Below are 20,362 nucleotides of genomic sequence, written 5' to 3'. Positions count from 1 at the left end.
TTTAACTTCATACATCCATCCCTTGAAAATATAAGTAAATTGAGTTATTCAGATTTTCAAAAATGTTGACACACTTCACTGGATGATATTAGAATCAGCACATTCATTAACATGAAACTGATCTCATCGGAAAGGTCTTTTACTATGGGAAGCTGTCAAGTTCATGGTGACAAATACAACTTTTCCAAAATTCTAATTTTTATCTGAAAGTTAGAATTTCATTACAGACAGCAAATGCTATCAACTGTTTTCCTTGAAATGACAGTCTTGCTTTATTTATAAAAAATAGTGAGAGGTTCAGGGGACCTGGGTGGCTCAGTTGGTTAAGAGTGTACTTTCAGCTCAGGTCATGATCCCAGGGTCCAGGGACGGAGTCCCGCATCGGGCTCCCTGCCCAGCGGGGAGTCTGCTTCTCCCTCTAGCCCTTCTGCTCATGCATGCCCTCTCTTTCTCAAATAAAATCTTTTTTAAAAATTTAAAAATAAATAATGAATAAATAATAAGAGGCAGAAAGTTAGCCAGCACTAAAGAAAAAAATGATTCATTTAAAAATATTTGAGTCACCACCTATGCCTTAAAAACTAACTTCAAAATATACTATTTTAATATTTTTTTTTCCTAGCTTTGAATGATACTAGTGGAAATGAGCAATGGTTTTTAATTTTAAGAGGTCTCCTAGGTACACACAGGCAATAAAAGCAGAAGGAAAACCGTAGGGAAAAGTAGGGAGGGAGAAATAGAAAGAGAGAGGGAGAGAAGAAATAAAGAAGAAAGTAAGCACTGACAAAGTGCTACCAACAGTTGTCTCATTTACCATTCAATACCTACTCTCAATCCATTAGATGGTATAAAAGAAAATGAAGACATGTAGACGTGTGTTATATCTATATTCACACCTATTACCTCAAAGACCCTTTCCTCAATTATGGTTAAAACACTAATGGCTTCAAAAATGATAAAAGATTTAAATTTTTTTCAAAGAATGGCAAATATGACAAGATAAAATATATTAAGCTAAACATATTTTACTCTTACCTATTACAAGTTTTCAAATATACTAGTACTTAAAGAGAATTCATTCAAATCACAACTGCTGAACACCTTCTACATAGTACTTCAGGATAACAAGATCCTACAACAGAAGACTTACTTCACAGTCCTTATCACGTATCATAATTATGTTTACAAGCCTACCTTCCTACTGATAAATGAGTTGTTTATGGGTAGGTATGGTATATTAATTATCTTTATACCCCAAACATCTGGCCCAATGCGTGATACTCAATAAATATTTGCTGAATAAATTAATCAATTTCCAAAACATAAAATATGTCCTAACAGTTCACTGCAAATTTCCACCCCATTGTTCTCTCTTCCTCTGATGCCCATGATTTCTGTTTCTAACACATTGTTTCAAATCTCAACCATCATTTTCAGCCTTCCACATCACTCCTTCTGTGCCAGAGATCCACAAAACTACCCTCAGGTTTGATGATCCACTAGGAGAACTCACATGACTCAGTCTATAGTTGTATCCACAGTTAAAAGGATACAAAGCAAAATCAGCAAAAGGAAAAGGCACATAGGGCAAAGTCCAGAGGAAACCAAGAGCAAGCTTATGAGAGTGTCTTCTCAGTGAAGACACAAGAAGGTGCTTAATCCTTACAGCAACTAGTTTTGACAATATGTACAATATGTACAATACAACAACATGTACAATATGTACAATGCAATACAACAATCCTTACAGCAACTAGTTTTGACAACATGTACAATACAATACTGTCTACCAGGAAAGCTCATTAGAGACTCAGTGCCCAAGGCTTTTAACAGGAACTGGTAAACATGCATCCTCTATTTAACTTATACCAAAATTCCAGATTCCCAGAAGGAAGACAGATGTTCAGTATAAATCACATGGTTTGTTCAAACAGTTTAGGCTCAGGGAACCGTTCTTATCAATTTTGGGAATACTGGAGACTCTCCTAAAGTCTAAGTTCCCAGATTTCAGCCAAGAGCCAACACTGCAAACAAGTAGTCTAAGCGCAGCAGTCTGGAGCCTGCTATGTTAACTCTTTTTCCTACACCTTCCTACTCTCTAAGGACAGTTTAGACTCTTGTCTTCACCCCAGTTAGAATTACCTGTGTCTTCAGTATATTTACCATCTTTCTCAGTGGAGGCAAGCTTTCTAAAAGCTAACCATTTGCTCCTGGTTGCATCCCCTCCAGTCTCCTCTGCAATCCACTATCTTGATCTCTCTCTTTTGGCTCCTTACAAACCAACCTGTAAGTCTACCCAGCTTGAGAATCTGAAGCTCTATTTTTTTTCCCTTAATGGATGAGGGTATCTACCTCTTCTCCTCATCCAGTATCTTGAAAGAGTCCTCACATTTACTATCTTTATCTCACCTTCCATTCATTATTCAAACTACCACAATCCAGACTTTAATCTACATTTCTTTACTCATGAGACCACTCAACAGGGTAGTTGAAAACAACTCCTTTCAGCAGGTCCTCCTTCTTAGAGCACGCCTTCTCCCAGCAAAGAGCTTCAGTATTGAGAGTGGGGAATGTCTTATTTGGCACAGGATACAGCAAATACCTCCCTTGCAGTGCCTTTGATTTCTGCCAGGTTTTTTGTATAGTATATGTATCTCCTATGTTATCAGTTTGCAAACTTCATTTTTTTTAAAGATTTATTTTATTGAGAGAGCTTTTATTTGTTTAACTCTAGGCCAATGAAAGCAATACTGACAGATAAAGTTTTAAGAAGTTCATCTTATTTTATTAAATGTATAAGGAAAGGCATACTTCATATTGGTTAACGTAACTCCAATATCACCTTAAATGGTTTTGATGCCACAGAGGTTACTTAGTTTTGATACTACCTTAGTCTCAGTTTGGGGAGTGCTTTTTTTTGTTTGTTTGTTTGTTTTAAGTTTGGCAGGAAGTGGGGTCTGTTAGCAGTGAAAATGAGATGTACGATTTACCGTAATTTGACAGCATTATAAACTACTTTTATCTATTATGCTCTCCAAGTTTAAAGTTTTTAAATATGGCAAAGAATAACTTCCTTTATTCTAAATCAAAGTACAATTATCCCTGCACAGGACCAAAAAAAACAAATTTTATCATATAAAATGATAATTTGGTATGGTTGAAAGAAGAGTAATGGGTAGGAAGCCGAACTCTCTTCAAACTTAATAATCTAACATTGCATTAATCCAAAAAGCGGCAAGTAGCCCTTAGTAATTTCAAAAGAGAAGATTCAAGGTGAGTAGAATCTTAATTCAGTTATCTACAAAGAATAATCTGTAAATAAAACTAAAAAATATTTGGCAGGACATCTTACGATGGAAAATATCATGCATTGTGAATGGAACTTTTAATTATTACAAACATTCCAGAAATCAATTTGGCATTACAGATATTTAGACCTTTGTCACAGTAATTTTTCTCTCAGGAATCCAGCCTAGAAAATAATCTCTCAAATAAACAAATAAATTGTTTAAAAAAATGAAGTTTGCAAACTAATAACAAAGAGTATACATACACTATAGTATTAAGTAAAAAAGAAAACACAAAATTGCACATACAGTGGGATCTCAACTGTAAAAAAAGAAAACTTACAAAATAACAGATATTTTCAGAATACAATTTGATAATATATGAAAGTCAAAACAAATTCATACCTTTTGACCCCGGGTACTAGTGGGTCAATTCTACTTCTAGGAATGTATCAGAAAAAAATAGTTACAGTTGGCACATATATGTTAATGAATAATGAAGTCTTCTACAATGTTATTTTGGTAAGGGAGTATTATACATTTTATTTGTTATTCTTTAAATTAAGATTTAATTTTCACATGTATAACTGTTGCTAAATAAATATTTTTAAAGCATTTTATAATATACAAAATTATTATTATCATAATCTCTTCTATATGAATCTATTATTTGGTATTAACTAGGTAATTTATCATAAACAAACAGGGAGTTTGGTTTCACTAATCAATAGTTCCCCTGAATGTATTTCAACCTTTTCTACAATTCAAGACCATACAATCTCTAGTCCTCTTTACTTCCTTTTTAATTCTTCCATGTTCCATGTATCTCCTCATATTAATGCCTCTTATAATTCACTAATGCACTGTAATTTTGAGCAGAATTATGTTGCACTCTCATGATGAATTTTACCTTTTAAATACAGAACTTCAAGAATTTGATTTCAACTTGTTTTGCTTTGTGCTTATTTTCTCTTGCTTCTCAGTTACAGTGCTATTTTTAACAGTGAAAGTTCTAAAACAATAAAAATGTCAATTATACTAATTATAATACATCAATTTGAAAAGACACTGTACAACTCAAAACCAAGTATACTAGAGAGTAGCCTGTCATTCTGAGTGCCTGACTGGGAGCTCCCAGGTGCTGGGGTGAATCTGACCACAAATGGGAATCTCATCGAAGAACAGCTAATACCTGGGCTGGTTAGCAGCATATGGGATGGCAAGGCCCAACAACGGCATCCAACCTGGACAACATTAACTAACTCAATCTGATAGCAGAAGTAAAGAATAAGCTGAAACCAACAGTAAGCAGACACTATGGACAGAGGGGAAAAGCAGTCTGCCAGTTCATACTGCAACAGCAAAAGCTGGAACGGAAAGTTAGTAAGTCACTGTGACAGACACTAGATCAGGGAGCAAAGGACACATGCTGTTGAGAAAAGTGAACAGAAGAACTTCATAACCAGACTGCACTACGTCCATAAACAATAATATTCGGCTCCTTGAAGCCTGGCTGTACAATGGCAAAGCTTCCTGTCTTCCTTAGTATCCATGCATTCTTATAATAAACTTCTACTGCTTAAGGTCCCCTGAGTGGTTCTGTTCTTTGAAATCTAATAGAGCCTTATATTTCATACTTTAAGAACTCATAATGATACCGGCATCTGTTCCCAATATGTTAAATGAAAAATGTAGAATACAAAATAAGTACAGTCTCAATTTTTTTAAAGACTTTATTTATTTATTTGACAGACAGAGATCACAAGCAGACAGAGAGGCAGGCATAGAGAGAGGAGGAAGCAGGCTCCCCGCCAAGCAGAGAGCACGATGCCGGGCTCGATCCCAGGACCCTGAGATCATGACCTGAGCCGAAGGCAGAGGCTTTATCCCACCGAGCCACCCAGGTGCCCCCAGTCTCAATTTTTTAACAAAAATACTTACATATATGCATGGAACAATTTAAAAAGTTAATCCATCAAAATATTAATCATGGTTAATCATAGGCAATAAGCTTAATGGGTGATATTTCATTTATTTCCTGGTTTTCCAGGAAAACTATGCTATTTTATTTATTTATTTATTTATTATTTTTTTTTAAAAGATTTTATTTATTTATTTGACAGAGAGAGAGATCACAAATAGGCAGAGAGACAGACAGAGAGAGAGATGAGGAGAAGCAGGCTCACTGCTGAGCAGAGAGCCCTATGCGGGACTCGATCCCAGGCCCCTGGGATCATGACCTGAGCCGAAGGCAGAGGCTTAACCCACTGAGCCACCCAGGCGCCCCAAAACTATGCTATTTTAAACTAAACAGGGGCTCCTGGGTGGCTCAGCTGGTTAAGTGTCCAACTCTTGATTTTGGATCAGGTGGTGATCTCGGGGATGTGAGAATGAGCCCCGCTTTCACCAAGGAATCTGCTTATCCCTCTCCCTCTGCTCCTCCCCCCCAGCCCCCACTCCCACTCCCTCTCACTTGCGCTCTCTCTCTCTCTCAAATAAATAAAATCTTTTTAAAAAATCCCTAGAAAAACTACATAAGGATGAGAAACAATACACCAAAATATTAAAATGACCTTAGTCTCTTGGTGATTATAGACAGTTTATTTTCTGCTTCACTGAGAGTACTACTTCCCAGTTTTAAAATAATCTTTGTTTTTATAATAATCTTTGTTTTTCATTATAATTAGAAAAAGCTTTTTTTTTTAAAAAAAAGATTTTATTTATTTGCAAGAGAGCACAAGCCTGGTAAGGAGCAGAGGGAGAAGCAGACTAGAGCAGGGTGAGGGGCAGAGAAAAAGAGAAGCGGACTCTCTGCTGAGCAGGGAGCCCAAGCGGGGTTTGATCCCATGACTACAGGATCATGACCTGAGCTGAAGGCACACATTTAACCAACTGTGCGACCCAGATGCCCCGAAAAAGGATTTTTTCTAAAATAAGAAAAATGAGGGATGCCTGGGTGGCTCAGTCAGTTAAGCATCTGACTTTAGTTCAGGTCATGATCTCAGGGTCCTGGGATCGAGTCCTCCATCCAGCCCCTTGCTTGGCAGGGAGCTTGCTTCTCCCTCTGCCTGTCGCTCCTACTTGTGCTCTCTCTTGCTCTGACAAATAAATACAATCTTTAAAAAAAGAAAGAAAAAGAAAAAGGATTAAACCTAAAGTAAAAAACCAATGATTAAAGAAACTTTGTTTTGTTTTTAAAGATTTTATTTTTAAGTCATCACTACACCCAACATGGGGCTTGAACTCACAGCCCCAAGATTAAGAGTCACATGCTCCAATGACTGAGCCAGTAAGCCAAGCACCCCAAAAGGGGTTTTGTTTTTAAATCAGACTAAAGAAATACATGTACAACTGGCATGCCTAGATTTCAAAATAATTCTACTTTTAAAGTATATTGTAGCATACATTCTTTAGGATTTTTAAAGTAAGTTTAAATATATAATAGGTATATCATAAAGAATTTAGAAATTAAAGAGAAAAAAATAATTTCTAATTCACAAGAGTAGAATCTCAGAATCTGAGAGCTAGAAAAAAAGAGTTATCATAGTCCAAATATTTCATTTTACAGATGAAAAAACTAATGCGTAAGAGAAGGAACTTAACATGTAGGACCTAGTCTAGAGCCTTACTCTCTTGAACCCATGCCTGGGACAATTTCTACTACAGGACAATGGCTCTAGTTAAGAAACTTCTAGATTGAGAAAATATTTGAGAATTGGAGGGGGGAAAAGTTCTTTTTCCATCAAACAAATTATAAAATTACAATTAGCACAAAATAAATGCTAACATTCTTATATGGATCTAGAAAAATAAAAATAAAATGTTTTTCAGCTTTTCACAGGAAAATCATAGGATTTTTTTGTACCTAAAATCCCAAGATATATAGGATTTATAAATGTTTGTGTTGATGAATAATACAGAGAATGCATAAATTTGTTGCTTTGGTTCAATAAAATAAAAGATGCAATTAAGCAAACAGACTCTGGAACTAGGCAGACTGCCTGGAATGAAATCTTGACATTGCCATTTCCTAGATGTGCCACTTTGAGCAAGCTGAGTTATCTTTTCTGAGCCCAGTTTCCTTATCCATACATCAGGGATAATAATATCGCCTGACTCATTAAATAATATAATAAAGCACCATCAGTGAACGGCATAAACGCTGTATGCAGCAACTGCTTTTATTATTATAAAACAACATAAATGTCTGGTGTGTTTTTATCATGGTTATCATTCTTCTAGTAAAGTGGGCAATATCATTTCACAGGCACTATGGAAAACTTGATATATGAGAGAATGCCCTAATACCAATGACTTCACAAATATCCCCTTCAAACAGCTTAGCAAATAGAATAGCCAATGATTAAATTGGCTAGTGTTAACTGTGAAAGATTTTCCAACTTTTTGCCAACCTCTTAAGGTCAGGGGGTGGTATGAAGTAAACAGGGTACCCAGGGAGGTGCTATGTTAAGGAAAGCCAGGCAAAACTAAAGAGTTACAAACCCTGCAAGCTAATACGGGCAAGCATCGGGCCACAAATCCAGGCAGGTGAGACAAAGGCTGAAAAGCACAAAGAAGTTACTATGGTACAGATGGAAGAAAAATACAATGGAGTGACATATGCCTAAGTTCTAATCCTGGTTCAGAAAGCAGCAGGGTACATTGTCTTAGGAAAACAAATCTCCCGTCTGACTTAATTTGCTGCAAGTAAGACAAACTGGCCTCTCAGAGTCATATATAGCCCAAAGGTCAAATGTTTTTAAAGAAAACAAAACTAGCAAGGCTTTCTGAATTCACATTTTACAGGTGGGACAGATGCTGTAAACTAGGAAGAAAGTTTAAAACATGATTCTTGTCAAAAAGTTTCTGTTTTTCTCCTTTCAAGAGAAGATTGTACTCTTTATCAAGTATGCCTCATCTCACCTTTCTGAGAAAGCAATTATGAAAAAAGAAGAGTGGGCGCCTGGGTAGCTCAGTGGGTTAAGCCTCTGCCTTCAGCTCAGGTCATGATCTCAGGGTACTGGGATCGAGCCCCGCATCAGGCTCCCTGATCAGCAGGGAGCCTGCTTCCCCCTCTCTCTTTGCCTGCTTCTCTGCCTACTTGTGATTTCTCTGTCAAATAAATAAATAAAATCTTTAAAAAAAAAAAAAGGAAGAGTAGGGGGACATGAATGAGTTTTAATTTTTAAAAACGTGAGGGGGTTATTAAGAAGACAATTCTGAAAAGAAAAAAGAAAATAACTGTGAAAGATCTGAAAGTGAATGAACTGGCCAGTTGGCTATCTGGAGGGAATATTCCAGGAAGTGGAACCAGCCAGTACAAAAGTCCTAAGCCAGGAGTGTGCCTGGAGAATAGAAAGGAGGGTGGTGTGACTGGAGCGGGGTAAACAAATCAGAGAATAGTAGAGGGGACCCTTCGGTGGCTCAGTCAGTTGAGCATCTGACTTGATTTCCACTCACGTCATGATCTCAGGGTCTGGGATCCAGCCCTACCTCGGGCGGGATCCCCACTCAGTGTAGAGTCTGCTTGAATTTCTCTCTCCCTCTCCCTTTGCCCCTCTCCACTCCCCACTCATGCTCTCTCGTGCTCTCTCTCACACTCTCTCTCTCGAAAATAAATAAATAAAACTGTTTAAGAAAAAAAAGATAAAAAATAGTAGAAAAGAAGTCAGAAAAGTAACAATGGGTCAAGATAACATAAGGCCGTGTAGGCCACTAAAAAGGATGAGGATGGGAAGCTTTGGGGGGGCTTGATACAAAAAGAGACAGGATCTGATTTATGTTTTAAAAAGGATCACTATGGGAGATGTACTAAGAAGACTGTAAAAGTTGAGAGGCAAAAGAAAGAGAGAAGAAGAATATTAAGGGTACAGCAGAAGAGAGATGGTAATAACTCACACCAGTAACAGACATGATAAAAAGTAGCCAAATCTTGAAAACATTTTGAAGCAAAATCAATGGATGATTTCTTCTTCTTCTTCAAGATTTTATTTATTTATTTGGTAGAGAGAGAGAGCACAAATAGGAGGAGCAGCAGGCAGAGGGAGAGGGAGAAGCAGGCTCCCTCAAAGCAGGGAGCCCAGTGCAAGGCTGGATCCCAGGACCCTGAACCCTGGGATCATGACCTGAGCCCATGGCAGATACTTAACCAACTGAGCCACCCAGGCATCATGAACGGGTGATTTCTTGACAGCTCGCATGCAGTGAAAGAGAAAGAGAGACCTTATGTGTCAAAATGTTTTTAGTGTAAGCAAATAGGATGCCAGATCTGCCATCAACTGAGAATTAGAAGGCTGCAGTTGAAATTGATTTGGGGAAAAGATTATGAAATCAGTTTTGGGTATTTTGGATCCTGAGATACTCAACCTATACAAATCTAGATTCATACGATTTTATCTTCCTACAGATATGACAAGACTTATAAACATGAACTAGAAATTTCAGATTCAAAATAAAAACATCAGCTGTGCAGATGACAAGTGAAGACAGCACTTATTTCCTAATATTGAACTCTGAGCTCAATGGAATCAGCTTTTTAGCTATTTTGGTTGATGAAGTCATATAGAAGAAATTAAGGTATCAATTCATAAAAGCCACACTTTAAATTCAACTGGCTGCCTCAATATACATCTGAGTATCAATGTGGCTAACGGAAGAAAGGCTAGAACTGAAAGTGTTTACCTGTGTTTACCCCGAAGATACAGAACCCCTAAAGTTGGAGACATATATATAAATCTCAGAACACATCTAAAAATTTTAACTGTGTGATCAAATTCTGAAATTATGGGTTCATCCAGCTTTGTGAAAATACAATCTTATTAATAAACTAGTGAAATCAAAGGCTTAATTATTTAAATCATTTATTAATTCACTCTATCATAAACCTCATCACTATACAGTTCTATAATATTCTAACATTAGAATTTTACTAATTTTCAATTATTAAGATTTTATTTTCAAGTATTTACAGATGATTACATATGTTGTTAAACAATGGAAGTTATGTAAATATATACTGATTAAAGTTCATGGTATTAACCTCTGATGACATACAAATTCAACTAATCTAACTCAACTATCTAATTTATATGCATATTAGAATATTCTTCACACTTACATTAGTCTTATGAGGAACACAATAATGATTACTTATGTTCATTTAAGAAATAATAAATGGTTGAACTGGATTATAAGCTACCAAAAATACCAATTTTAAGAGACATCTACAATAGTTTAGAAAGGGCAGAAAAAGAAGGCTGAGTACACAGTAATTCCTTTATTACACTAACCAAGGACTCCACTACAACTACAACACAAGATCAAAGAGAAAAAAAAAAGAAGCTCTAGCAGGAAGCATACATACAAACACAATTAAAAAAAAAAAACAAAGATACGTTACCCCAAGTCAAACCAACTCCAACCTAAATAAGTTTAGGTTTATTTAGATGGTAGGATTTTACGTAGATGGCAGGATGGAGAAGAGCTTACGGAAAAAAATCATTTGTCTAGGACTTTGTGAGAAAATCTCAGCCCTTGTGTATTCGCTTTAGTTTTAAAGTGTAAAGACTTAAAAAGCACAGCCCCTCCCTCAAATCTAATAAACAGATCATTGTTAAACACCACACATCTTGTAACTAAAGGGTAAGACTTTACAAAGTTCCTCACTTCAAATGTCTGATCTTGGGGGAAAGACCCTTTCCACTTCCAGCACACGCTGTTCCTTTGCGTGCTAACTGCCCTATGGTAGCAGAACAGGAAATGCAGGTATGTCATGGAGACAGTCTCCAGTCAACAGTAAGGGCAGCCACAGTTCTTAGACCTGACTCCCTACAATGCCAAAGCAAAAAACACAAAACAAAACATGAGATGGGAATGAGAATGAGATGGAAATGGGAAAGGGATGGCACAAGCAGCCACTGCTGTCTTTCCAGACCTCACTGGAAAGCTGTGAAATTTGATGACTTACAGACAGAACTAGAACATCTTCTTTATCTAAAGACCAACACCGCGATCACGTCTTCTCTAAACCATTCAACGGCCTCCTAACTCCTCTCCCCAGTTTCACTCTATTCTCTCGACAATCCTTTCTGCCCTACTGAGCTCATGAACCTCATGTCAAGGCACTATTCCCTTTACTCACTATAGTCTGGCCACAACACGCAAGCAGACTTTCAGTTCCTCAGGCCAGCCAGACTTATTTTGCTGTTCCCCATACCTGGGATGCTCTTCACAGAACCCTTTCATCATTCCTAAATGTTACTCCTCAGAGAGCTTCTATCTAATCACATTATTTTCAGTCACAGAACTCTATCAGGCTCCTTCGAAGCAATTTGCTCAAACATAATTTGTCTCTTAACTATAAGCTCTATGAGGGCAGAATAACCATGTTTGTTTTATTCATAACTATGTGTATCTTGTGTCTCAAATAATACTTAACATAAAATTTAGTAAATGCCTGTTATAATACTTACCAGGAAACCTCAGTAAGACAGCTGATAAGGAAGGATTACGCAAAAAAAAAAGAAAAAAAAAATTCTCTGAGGAACCAAGTATCTTAAAACCCAAGTATTAAAATTCAAGCATCTAAATTCAGTACTCAGAACCAACTTCTCTCACTTTATTGCAGTTCTAATAATGCCGGCTGCCTCATTCCCAACCTATGGTTCATCCATTAGATAGGAAGAAGGTAAAACAAAGGAAAAGCCCACACATGTGAAAGTTAAAAGGAAGTGACATTTAGAGGAGATCTTCAAACCCCAAAATACCTCAATGATCCCTAAGAATATCACTGTATACCAACCTGGTAATACTGGTTTCTCATTAAATGTTTCAACTCAATCGAATAATTCTGACTTATGCTCAGGGTCTTATTTAAAAGCAGGAAACATATGTTACCTTTTAGATGGATTTCCAAGAAACTGGTCAAGACTAGCCAAAAATTGTGCATGAAGGAATAAACAACAAAATATGTAATAAGTAATAATTTGCTTAATGTCTACTGTGGGTCCATGACATTAGATAAATTATTCTTTACTCCCTCACCTAATCTCTGAGGTAGACATTATCCCTTTTGCAGATGAGAAAACTAAAGCTCAGAAGGTTAATGGTTACAATTAGGTTACAGTTAGGGAAGTACCTGAGAATTAAAACTAATCTGCTTAACATTAAAGACCATGCTCTTTCCAAATACCATCAATTGCTTCTAAATGTGTCCGGTATGATATGAGAATTGCCTAAGCTCTTATTAAAAATAAAAATTCCTAAATTCTTCTTAAAAATTCTGATTGGGGATGTCAGAGCTAAGAATCTAAAATGTGTATCTTTTAAAATGCTCTTACTGATTCTAGTAATCAAGCAAGTTTAAGAAATTAATTGCATTGGGATTAAGCTAGACTGCCTGAATACTGAAAGTCTGGTTTAAGATCTCACTTTATAGGGGCGCCTGGGTGGCTCAGTGGTTAAGCCGCTGCCTTCGGCTCAGGTCATGATCCCAGGACCCTGGGATCGAGCCCGCATCGGGCTCTCTGCTCAGCAGGGAGCCTGCTTCCTCCTCTCTCTCTCTCTGCCTGCCTCTCTGCCTACTTACGATCTCTGTCTGTCAAATAAATAAATAAAATCTTTAAAAAAAAAAAAAAAAAAAGATCTCATTTTATAAATGGATTCTGAAACAAATAATGAAAAGTCACAAAAAAATCTTACACAAAAGATACTAAAGGGTACTTACAAGTATCTACTGCTACATGTTATATTTAAAGCATAATTTTATTCAGAATAAAATCTTAAATAGCTTTAGTTTAGAAAACAAAATCACAGATTTTATAGAGACTTAAAAGATTCCCTTCCGAGTATACACTTGGTCTAATATCCTGAGCCTTTTACCTATTAGGAATATAAACTCAAATTTGAGTTCAAGAGCAGATCTCGAAGTAAAAATACTACTCTTTAGGGGCGCCTGGGTGGCTCATTGTTAAGTGTCTGCCTTTGGCTCAGGTCATGATCCCAGGGTCCTGGGATCAAGCCCCACATCAGGCTCCCTGCTCCGCAGGAAGCCTGCTTCTTCCTCTCCCACTCCCCCTGCTTGTGTTCCCTCTCTTGCTTTGTCTCTCTGTCAAATAAATAAACAAAATCTTTAAAAAAAAAAATACTATTCTTTAGAGAAATATTATTATTCAGAGCAGTGTTACTTGGAATAATAGTATTTGAGTAATTACCATCATAAATAATTTCATATAACTTATTTTTCACCATTTAGTCTCTGTATTCCACTTAGCTAGTCACATACAATTTTAAGTACTAGTCAGTTTTACAACTGTTAATGGGCAGAAATCCAACACTGAACTATTTGGACTGAAATACCACATAAATTTCAAACTCAAATACAGTAAAAGTTTGAAACTTCAGTTTATTACCACATTCCTCATTTCTTCAAGAAAGTTTACCCACTGAGAAATTTTAGTAGTTGATCCAATTATTAATCATTTTTTTCTTTGTATTATCAAAAGTACGTTCAATGCTATATTCTAAATCAAACCAATTTCCTGCCAAATGATAAAAAGTAAGAAAAATTTCTGGGGGGAAAAGTCTTAATTTTACAATTTCCCTATATTTATCAAGTTTTGCTTTAAAAAAAAGAGAACTCATTTATCTTCTGAATATGATTTTATAAGAGTTCTATTGTAAAATATTGTTTACCTTCAGTAGGAGGTGCAGGAAGGGAGGAAAACAGTTGCTCGTTTGGCAATTCTGACAAGATCCAAAGATGTATGCAACTACCTCACTTATTTAGAGAACATTTTAGGACTTACAATATTCCAGACACTGTATTTAACAGCGGAGAAATAAGACCAATAAACACAATTCCTGCCCTCAAATAACTTTACAGCTTTCTGGAGAAACATCAAAGGTCTTCAAAAATCTCATACCATGGGGTGCCTGTGTGGCTCAGTCAGTTAAGCATCTGCCTTGAGCTCAGGTCATGATCCCAGGACTCTAGGATCAAGCCCCAAATCAGGCTCCCTGCTCAGCGGGAGCCTGCTTCTCCCTCTCCCTCTGCCTATTGCTCCCCCTGTTTCTGCTCTCTCTCTGTCAAATAAATAAATAAAATCTTTTTTAAAATTCCTTAAAACAAAAACTTTAATCTTTAAAAATGGAATATGTCTTTTCTATCATGCTGAGGGGGGTAAAAATTGTAAAGTTAAAAAAACTGTTTAATCAAAGCGATTCATGTTCAGATCTCCTATTGCTAAGTACAGCATCTGATAGCCATCTTGAAATACTGATACATTTCAAGATAGACCATTTTTTATTAAATCTACCATATGAAAGGTCAAGGTGTTCTTGTGATATCTCCTATGTAAAGATCTTATTGTACCCCAAAGTAGTTTCCTAGTTTTTCATTTTAAGCTACATTTCTAAATCTTTCAATTTTCCACAGCATACCTGAGATGAAGACAAGCAAAGAGAGTGAGTTCCACAGTCATTGGTAAAAACTTGTGCTGAAGGATGAGGAATTATTTGTGGAGATGGTAGGAAGATTATATCTCAGAAGAGAGTACATGAAGATACAATAATTTAGTGAAATTAAAAGAGAATAACATTATTAGAAAAAAAACCCTAGCAAAGTAACATGGCTCTATGACAGGGCTTAAGTTAGAAGTCAAAGGAAAGCCCCAAGAGTGACCGTGATATGGGAGGGCATGAAGTGATACAGAAATAAATAATGTCAGTTATAGTGATAGATCAGAGAGGGAATACTGGCCTAAAAACCAGATTTAAATTCTAATATTTTGATTAACATCCTTTAGCACTATCATCATTGTGAAAACTCAGTCTTCAATAATGATCACTATATGTTGTACAAATTTACTGAGAGGTTAAGAAAAATTCACAATTATAAAATATTAACCAATCTGGCCTACACCACCTAATAAGTTAATCAATTTTCCCCTCCTCATTACATAGTAAGACTCTCTCTCTCAAACACACACACACACACACACACACACACACACACACAGAGGAAATCTTTTAACTGAAGTGTGAACTGAAGTCTTTTAAATTACATGTACATAAATATTAAGGAATAAAGGAACTTATTTTCTTCTTCCTTCAAATACTACTTTTTCTCAAAATATGCTTCTGTTTATCTCCCTGCTGGAATTGCCACATTGCTCCATACTGCTACATGTAAATCTAACAAAGAAAATTAATAAACTCACCCAGAATGGATGTCAAAAAAGAATACTGATCATGATGGAAGTACAAAGTATAAGTCTCATTTGCAGCCAATATAAAAATATTTGCAAGACACCTGAGTGGCTCGTGGTTAAGCATCCCACTCTTAGCTCAGGTCTTGATCTCAGGATCATAAATTCACACCCCACATTGGGCTCCACACTAAGCATGGAGCCTGCTTTAAAAATAAATAACTAAAATGAAAATATCTGTATTAAAAACCACATTAAATGGGGCACCCGAGTGGCTTAGTCGATAAGCGTCTGTATGCCTTCAGCTCATGATCCCAGGGTCCTGGGATGGAGCCCAGCATTGGGCTCCCTGCTCAGTGGGAAGCCTGCTTCTCTCTCTCCCACCTCCCCTGTTTGTGTTCCCTCTCTATGTCTCTCTCTCTCTCAAATAAATAAATAAAATCTTAAACAAAACAAAACAAAACCCACACACATTAAAGCAGACTTTTAGACAAATTATTATTTTATATCTTCATATCTATAAAATCTGGTTATGCCCCCAAACTGACCTGCTTGTGTAGTAGAAAATGGAAAGAAACTTACTTCCCACAACACTATAATGACATGCCAAATCATGTCATATGAGAATACAGTGATTTCTAAAATAAAATAATACTATAATAGGATACATTGAAGTAGGAAGGGAAAATAGAGCAAAAACATTCAACTATAAAGGTCCACTCAAAAGTAGAAATCTATGAAAAACATAAGTGGTTGAATCTGTATCTTTTCAGATTGATCTGGATTACAGATGATTCAGTTGGCACTATCATTTACTTCCAGACCAATAAGGGACGACTATGTTAAAGAGCACCTTAGTTAAAAAAAAAAACAAAAAAACAGGTGGGGTAGTAGCAGTTTTACCGTAACTGTTTTACTAGTTCTTCCCATTTATATTTAGAGGCAAGAAAAAATGACCATGCTCAACAGTTATAGTAATCCATAAACACCAATTTCAAAAACCTTTTTAGGCACTAACTGGGCTACCAATTGGCATAGCATACCTGTGAATTATACATGACAGAGTCATGTAAAAAAAGTTTGTATTACTATTACTCTACTTATCTATATCACCACAAAACAGGGTTAGGTTTTCAATAAAGATTCTTACTAATTTTCACCAAAATACTCCACCTACCAATTTAAATATATAAGCTGTTTAGCGATGGAAAAACAGAACTAAAGTCCATCACTGTTAGGTCTGAAAATGGTAGTTCTGATTTTTTATTTCTATGCCTTATACTTATGTTTCTCAAAGTGAAAAACTAAGTGTGGAGGATAATTAATAAAGGTTGATATTTATTGAGCACAGTATCACATAATGTGATGATGAATTCTTGGTACAAACTGTCTAATTTAATCCTCAATAATCTTAAAAGTTAAGGACTATAATCTCTGTCTTAACTGAGACTTATAAATAATCCACCCAAGTAGCAAAGGGCAGATTTGAACCCAGAGCCTCAAATCAACGTAATGGTGAAGAGAGGTAGTGATTGAGAGATCACAGAATTAACTTCCAATATAGAAAGGCATACTGCTTACTGATGACACATAATTCCTCCTCATACTCTGGAATAGTGCTTTTCATCCCTGGCTACACAGGAGAGTCACCAGTGGGACTTGTCTTGCGGGGCGGGGGTTGGGGGGATGGGTATCCTTGCCTGGGGCCCTCACTTAGATAACTGGCATTCAACTGGCCTGGCCTGGGGAGAACATTTTTTGTTCTTCTGTTTTTTTCATCTCTCCAGGTAATTCTAAAGGGCAGTAAGACTGAAAACTACTAATAATTCTTCCCCACCCTGTCAACCTAAGTACTCAACTACAATCAAATTTACTAATCACCTATTTTGTTCTGAGTACTTCATCTATTATATATTCTATTTTCCCAGTCAAGTGCTTAGTTTTTCTTTTCCTTAAACAGAGGAAACATTAGAACTATACCTGCACCTTTTAAATAACAAAATTTTGCCAGCTGTTCTTTGACAAGAGGAATGCAGGAGGAAAGGCAGCGAGACAGCATGAAAGAGTTTGAAAACCCCCTTCTTTAAGCATCCTTATACTCCTCAGGTAAAAAGGTCCTAAGAGTCAAACTTAAAAATTACATGGCAGGCTATGAGACTAAAAAAATTCCGTGATATATGTTAAAAAGAGATTTAATATCCATGATCTTTCTGAATTCTGCTGGAGGTGACAGTTAAAACACTAAGTAACTGCTACTGTGGTGATAAATCCCACAGTCTTCCCATGGCGTTGTGATTATGCAGTGCAGTTTTTACCCTGTAAGTCACCTGAACATAAACTTAACAGGTGCTAAAGAAATCAAAGCATTACATAAGCATATCCAAACAACAATACGGCTGGTCATAACACGTAGTGAGAAATGCAAGGATTTTGCTGACAATCTCATATGAGAGTCTTAGACCGTTTCACTGAAAGTTACTCACTGCACATCCCACTCACCCTACACCGAAAGTATAATGAAAACTGTTCCAGACAGTCTCAGACTTGCTGGCCTTTTTTTTTTTTTTTTTTTTTTTTTTACTAAAAAGAAGTGTGGAGATACCTGACAAGCGTGGAAGTTTGATCTAGGATTTGAACAGGAGATCTAAAATGAAGAATATAAACACTTCAAGTTGCATAAAACTCTGGACTTCTCACAGAAACATTACAAAACTTCCTGCTTCCGGACAGCTCATTATTTGGTTCAAGTCTTCACATTCCTCTATTAGTCATGACCTTTTACAAAGCTCTCATTCCTTATTGTCTGAATAATGCTGGACTTTTAAATGTTGCAAATCAGACTTACAGGAACCCTTATCGAATGAAGAAACCATCCGAGAGTTCATGCCCAGAGGAGACTTAGATTACAGAGAGCCCTCGGTAACCTGAGCAGTGCGTGTCCATCACATAGATTTCTTTTTAAAAACTGGCTGTAAACACACATCGCTCTGCATATCTCAAACATTCTTATCATACACGATCAAAGGAACCTGCATTACTTCCGCAGAAATTGCCTCTGCAAGAAACTGGGAAGACCTGTGAATGTGCTGTAAGGCACAGGCACGACAGTCAACCACTCATTACCAATTGTCACTGGGGTCTCATATGGCCCAGATCTGGCCACAGCCCGGTGTCAATAGGCTCAAAGGCACAGACGAGGAGAGAGAACCACAGGGTAAGTGGATGAGACATCAAGGGGGAGGCACCTCATAAATACGTGTACTTCCACTCCGCAGCTGAAGGGGTGGCCCAAAGGGCAGACCCTAAAGAAAAAGCATCCCTCCTGGGATCCGTGACATCGCCCGGGCCTAAAAGGGCCGCTAAAGGGGGTTGGGGGGTTGGGGAGAAAGGGCAGTGTCTGTCCCCACTTCGGAGACCGAAACAAATAAAATTAAAGCAAGTTCTCACTTCCTGGTAGCCTACTCTTCCCGAAGGCCCCGACACAAGACGGACACCGCGGACAGAGGGCTCCCCAGGACCATGGGGGACGGGTGGGGGGACCCACCCCGGCCCTGCACTTCCCCGCCCTCGCCCTCCCCTCCTCCGGGCCTTACACGGTGACGTGACCGGAGCCGCGGACCACCACTGGGTCCGGCGAGTACTTGAGCAGCTGCTCCTCCAGGGCCCGCTCCTCGTCCTCCTCCTCCTCATAGATCTCGTCGAAATCCGCCATCCTGAGCCTCCAAGACCCCCTACTCAAAGGGGCCTGACTCCAAGGGCTGGGGCCGGGGGTACGGGCTGGCGAGGCGGCGGAGGCTGAGGGGAGTCGCTGCCGCGGGCTCAGAGGCCGCGGAAATCGGTCTTGGCTGCCTCGGCTCCGGCTACAGAGGAGATGGGGTCCCGGCCGTCGCCGCCGCCGCCATTATCATCAGCGATAACAACAACACAATGTCAACATCCGCCCAAAGGCCGACACCTCCACCAGCGCCGCGGCTAACGCTGCCACTGCCGCCGCCGCCGCCGTCGCCGCCGCAGCAGCAGCAACTCAGGCAACCACAGCAACAGTCAGAGCCAGCCGCAGCGGGAGCAGCCGGCTACGGCATCGCGAGACTTCCCGGGAGAGCGGGCGGGCGCGTGGGCGCCGGTGTGCGCAGGCTGGCGGGCGGGAGCGCGCACGTGAGGCCTCGCGCGCTCCCAGGGCGCCTTGCTTCCTGCCTCCGCTCCCCACGCCGCCGCCGACGACGCTTCGGGAGCGCGCTCCCGCGGGCGAGGTCCCGCCCACCACCAAGTGGGTCGAGGTCTCTCAAGGGAGGGCTGGAAAGCTTGGAGGCGTTGACCCCGACTCAAAGGACGGAGCTCGGAGTGTCCAATGAAGCGCTTAGTCACCTCAAGTAATCTCTGATCAGAACAACTAAAAATAAAAACACTGGTTGGAATAGAGAATTTATAGTGTGTGTCTGCCTATTTATCTAATAATTGAATCTCGCTTTTTGTCAGTTTCCTTAGTCTTGATGAGAACCAGAGTCTGCACTTTCCCAGTTTGAGGAGCCCAACAGAAACACTGCAAATTATGTTTGTTCACTTTAATACAGGAATTTTCAAAACATGTCCAAACTCAAACCTTGTGTCTTATCATCCCCTTAAATATAGTCCAATATATTAAGCCAGTGATACTATGGTTTTTTAGAAGAAAACTCACTGTAGTCATGACACGAAACAAAATTGACACATTCTCTGGATTCCAGATTAAAAGATGCAGTCTTCTGCCCCAACTCCCTCAACAACCATAACCTGTTCGCTTCCGTTAGAGCTTTAGGGAATCCCTTTTCCTTCCTTACAGCTCCTCCCACCAAAGGGAAGAGTGGAGAAGGGAGGGGAGGGGAGAACAGG

The 20,362-nt window shown here is 38.4% G+C and overlaps 1 protein-coding gene across 1 annotated transcript in view; it reads right to left on the bottom strand.

Annotated features, from left to right (window-relative positions):
- CHIC2 (cysteine rich hydrophobic domain 2) overlaps nucleotides 1-19,735 on the bottom strand; it is a 60,047-nt gene extending 40,312 nt beyond the window's left edge. The window contains exon 1 of the mRNA XM_082728679.1: nucleotides 19,087-19,735. Coding sequence (XP_082584805.1) covers nucleotides 19,087-19,205 — 119 coding nt within the window. The 5' untranslated portion in view covers nucleotides 19,206-19,735. The remainder of the gene's footprint in view (nucleotides 1-19,086) is intronic.
- Between the last annotated feature and the right edge of the window lie 627 nt (nucleotides 19,736-20,362).

The sequence above is a fragment of the Mustela nivalis genome (genome assembly GCF_964662115.1).
Source record: "Mustela nivalis genome assembly, chromosome: 4".
NCBI lineage: Eukaryota > Metazoa > Chordata > Mammalia > Carnivora > Mustelidae > Mustela > Mustela nivalis.
The sequence above is the reverse complement of the archived record's forward strand: the minus strand, read 5'-3'. Positions and strand labels throughout refer to the sequence as shown.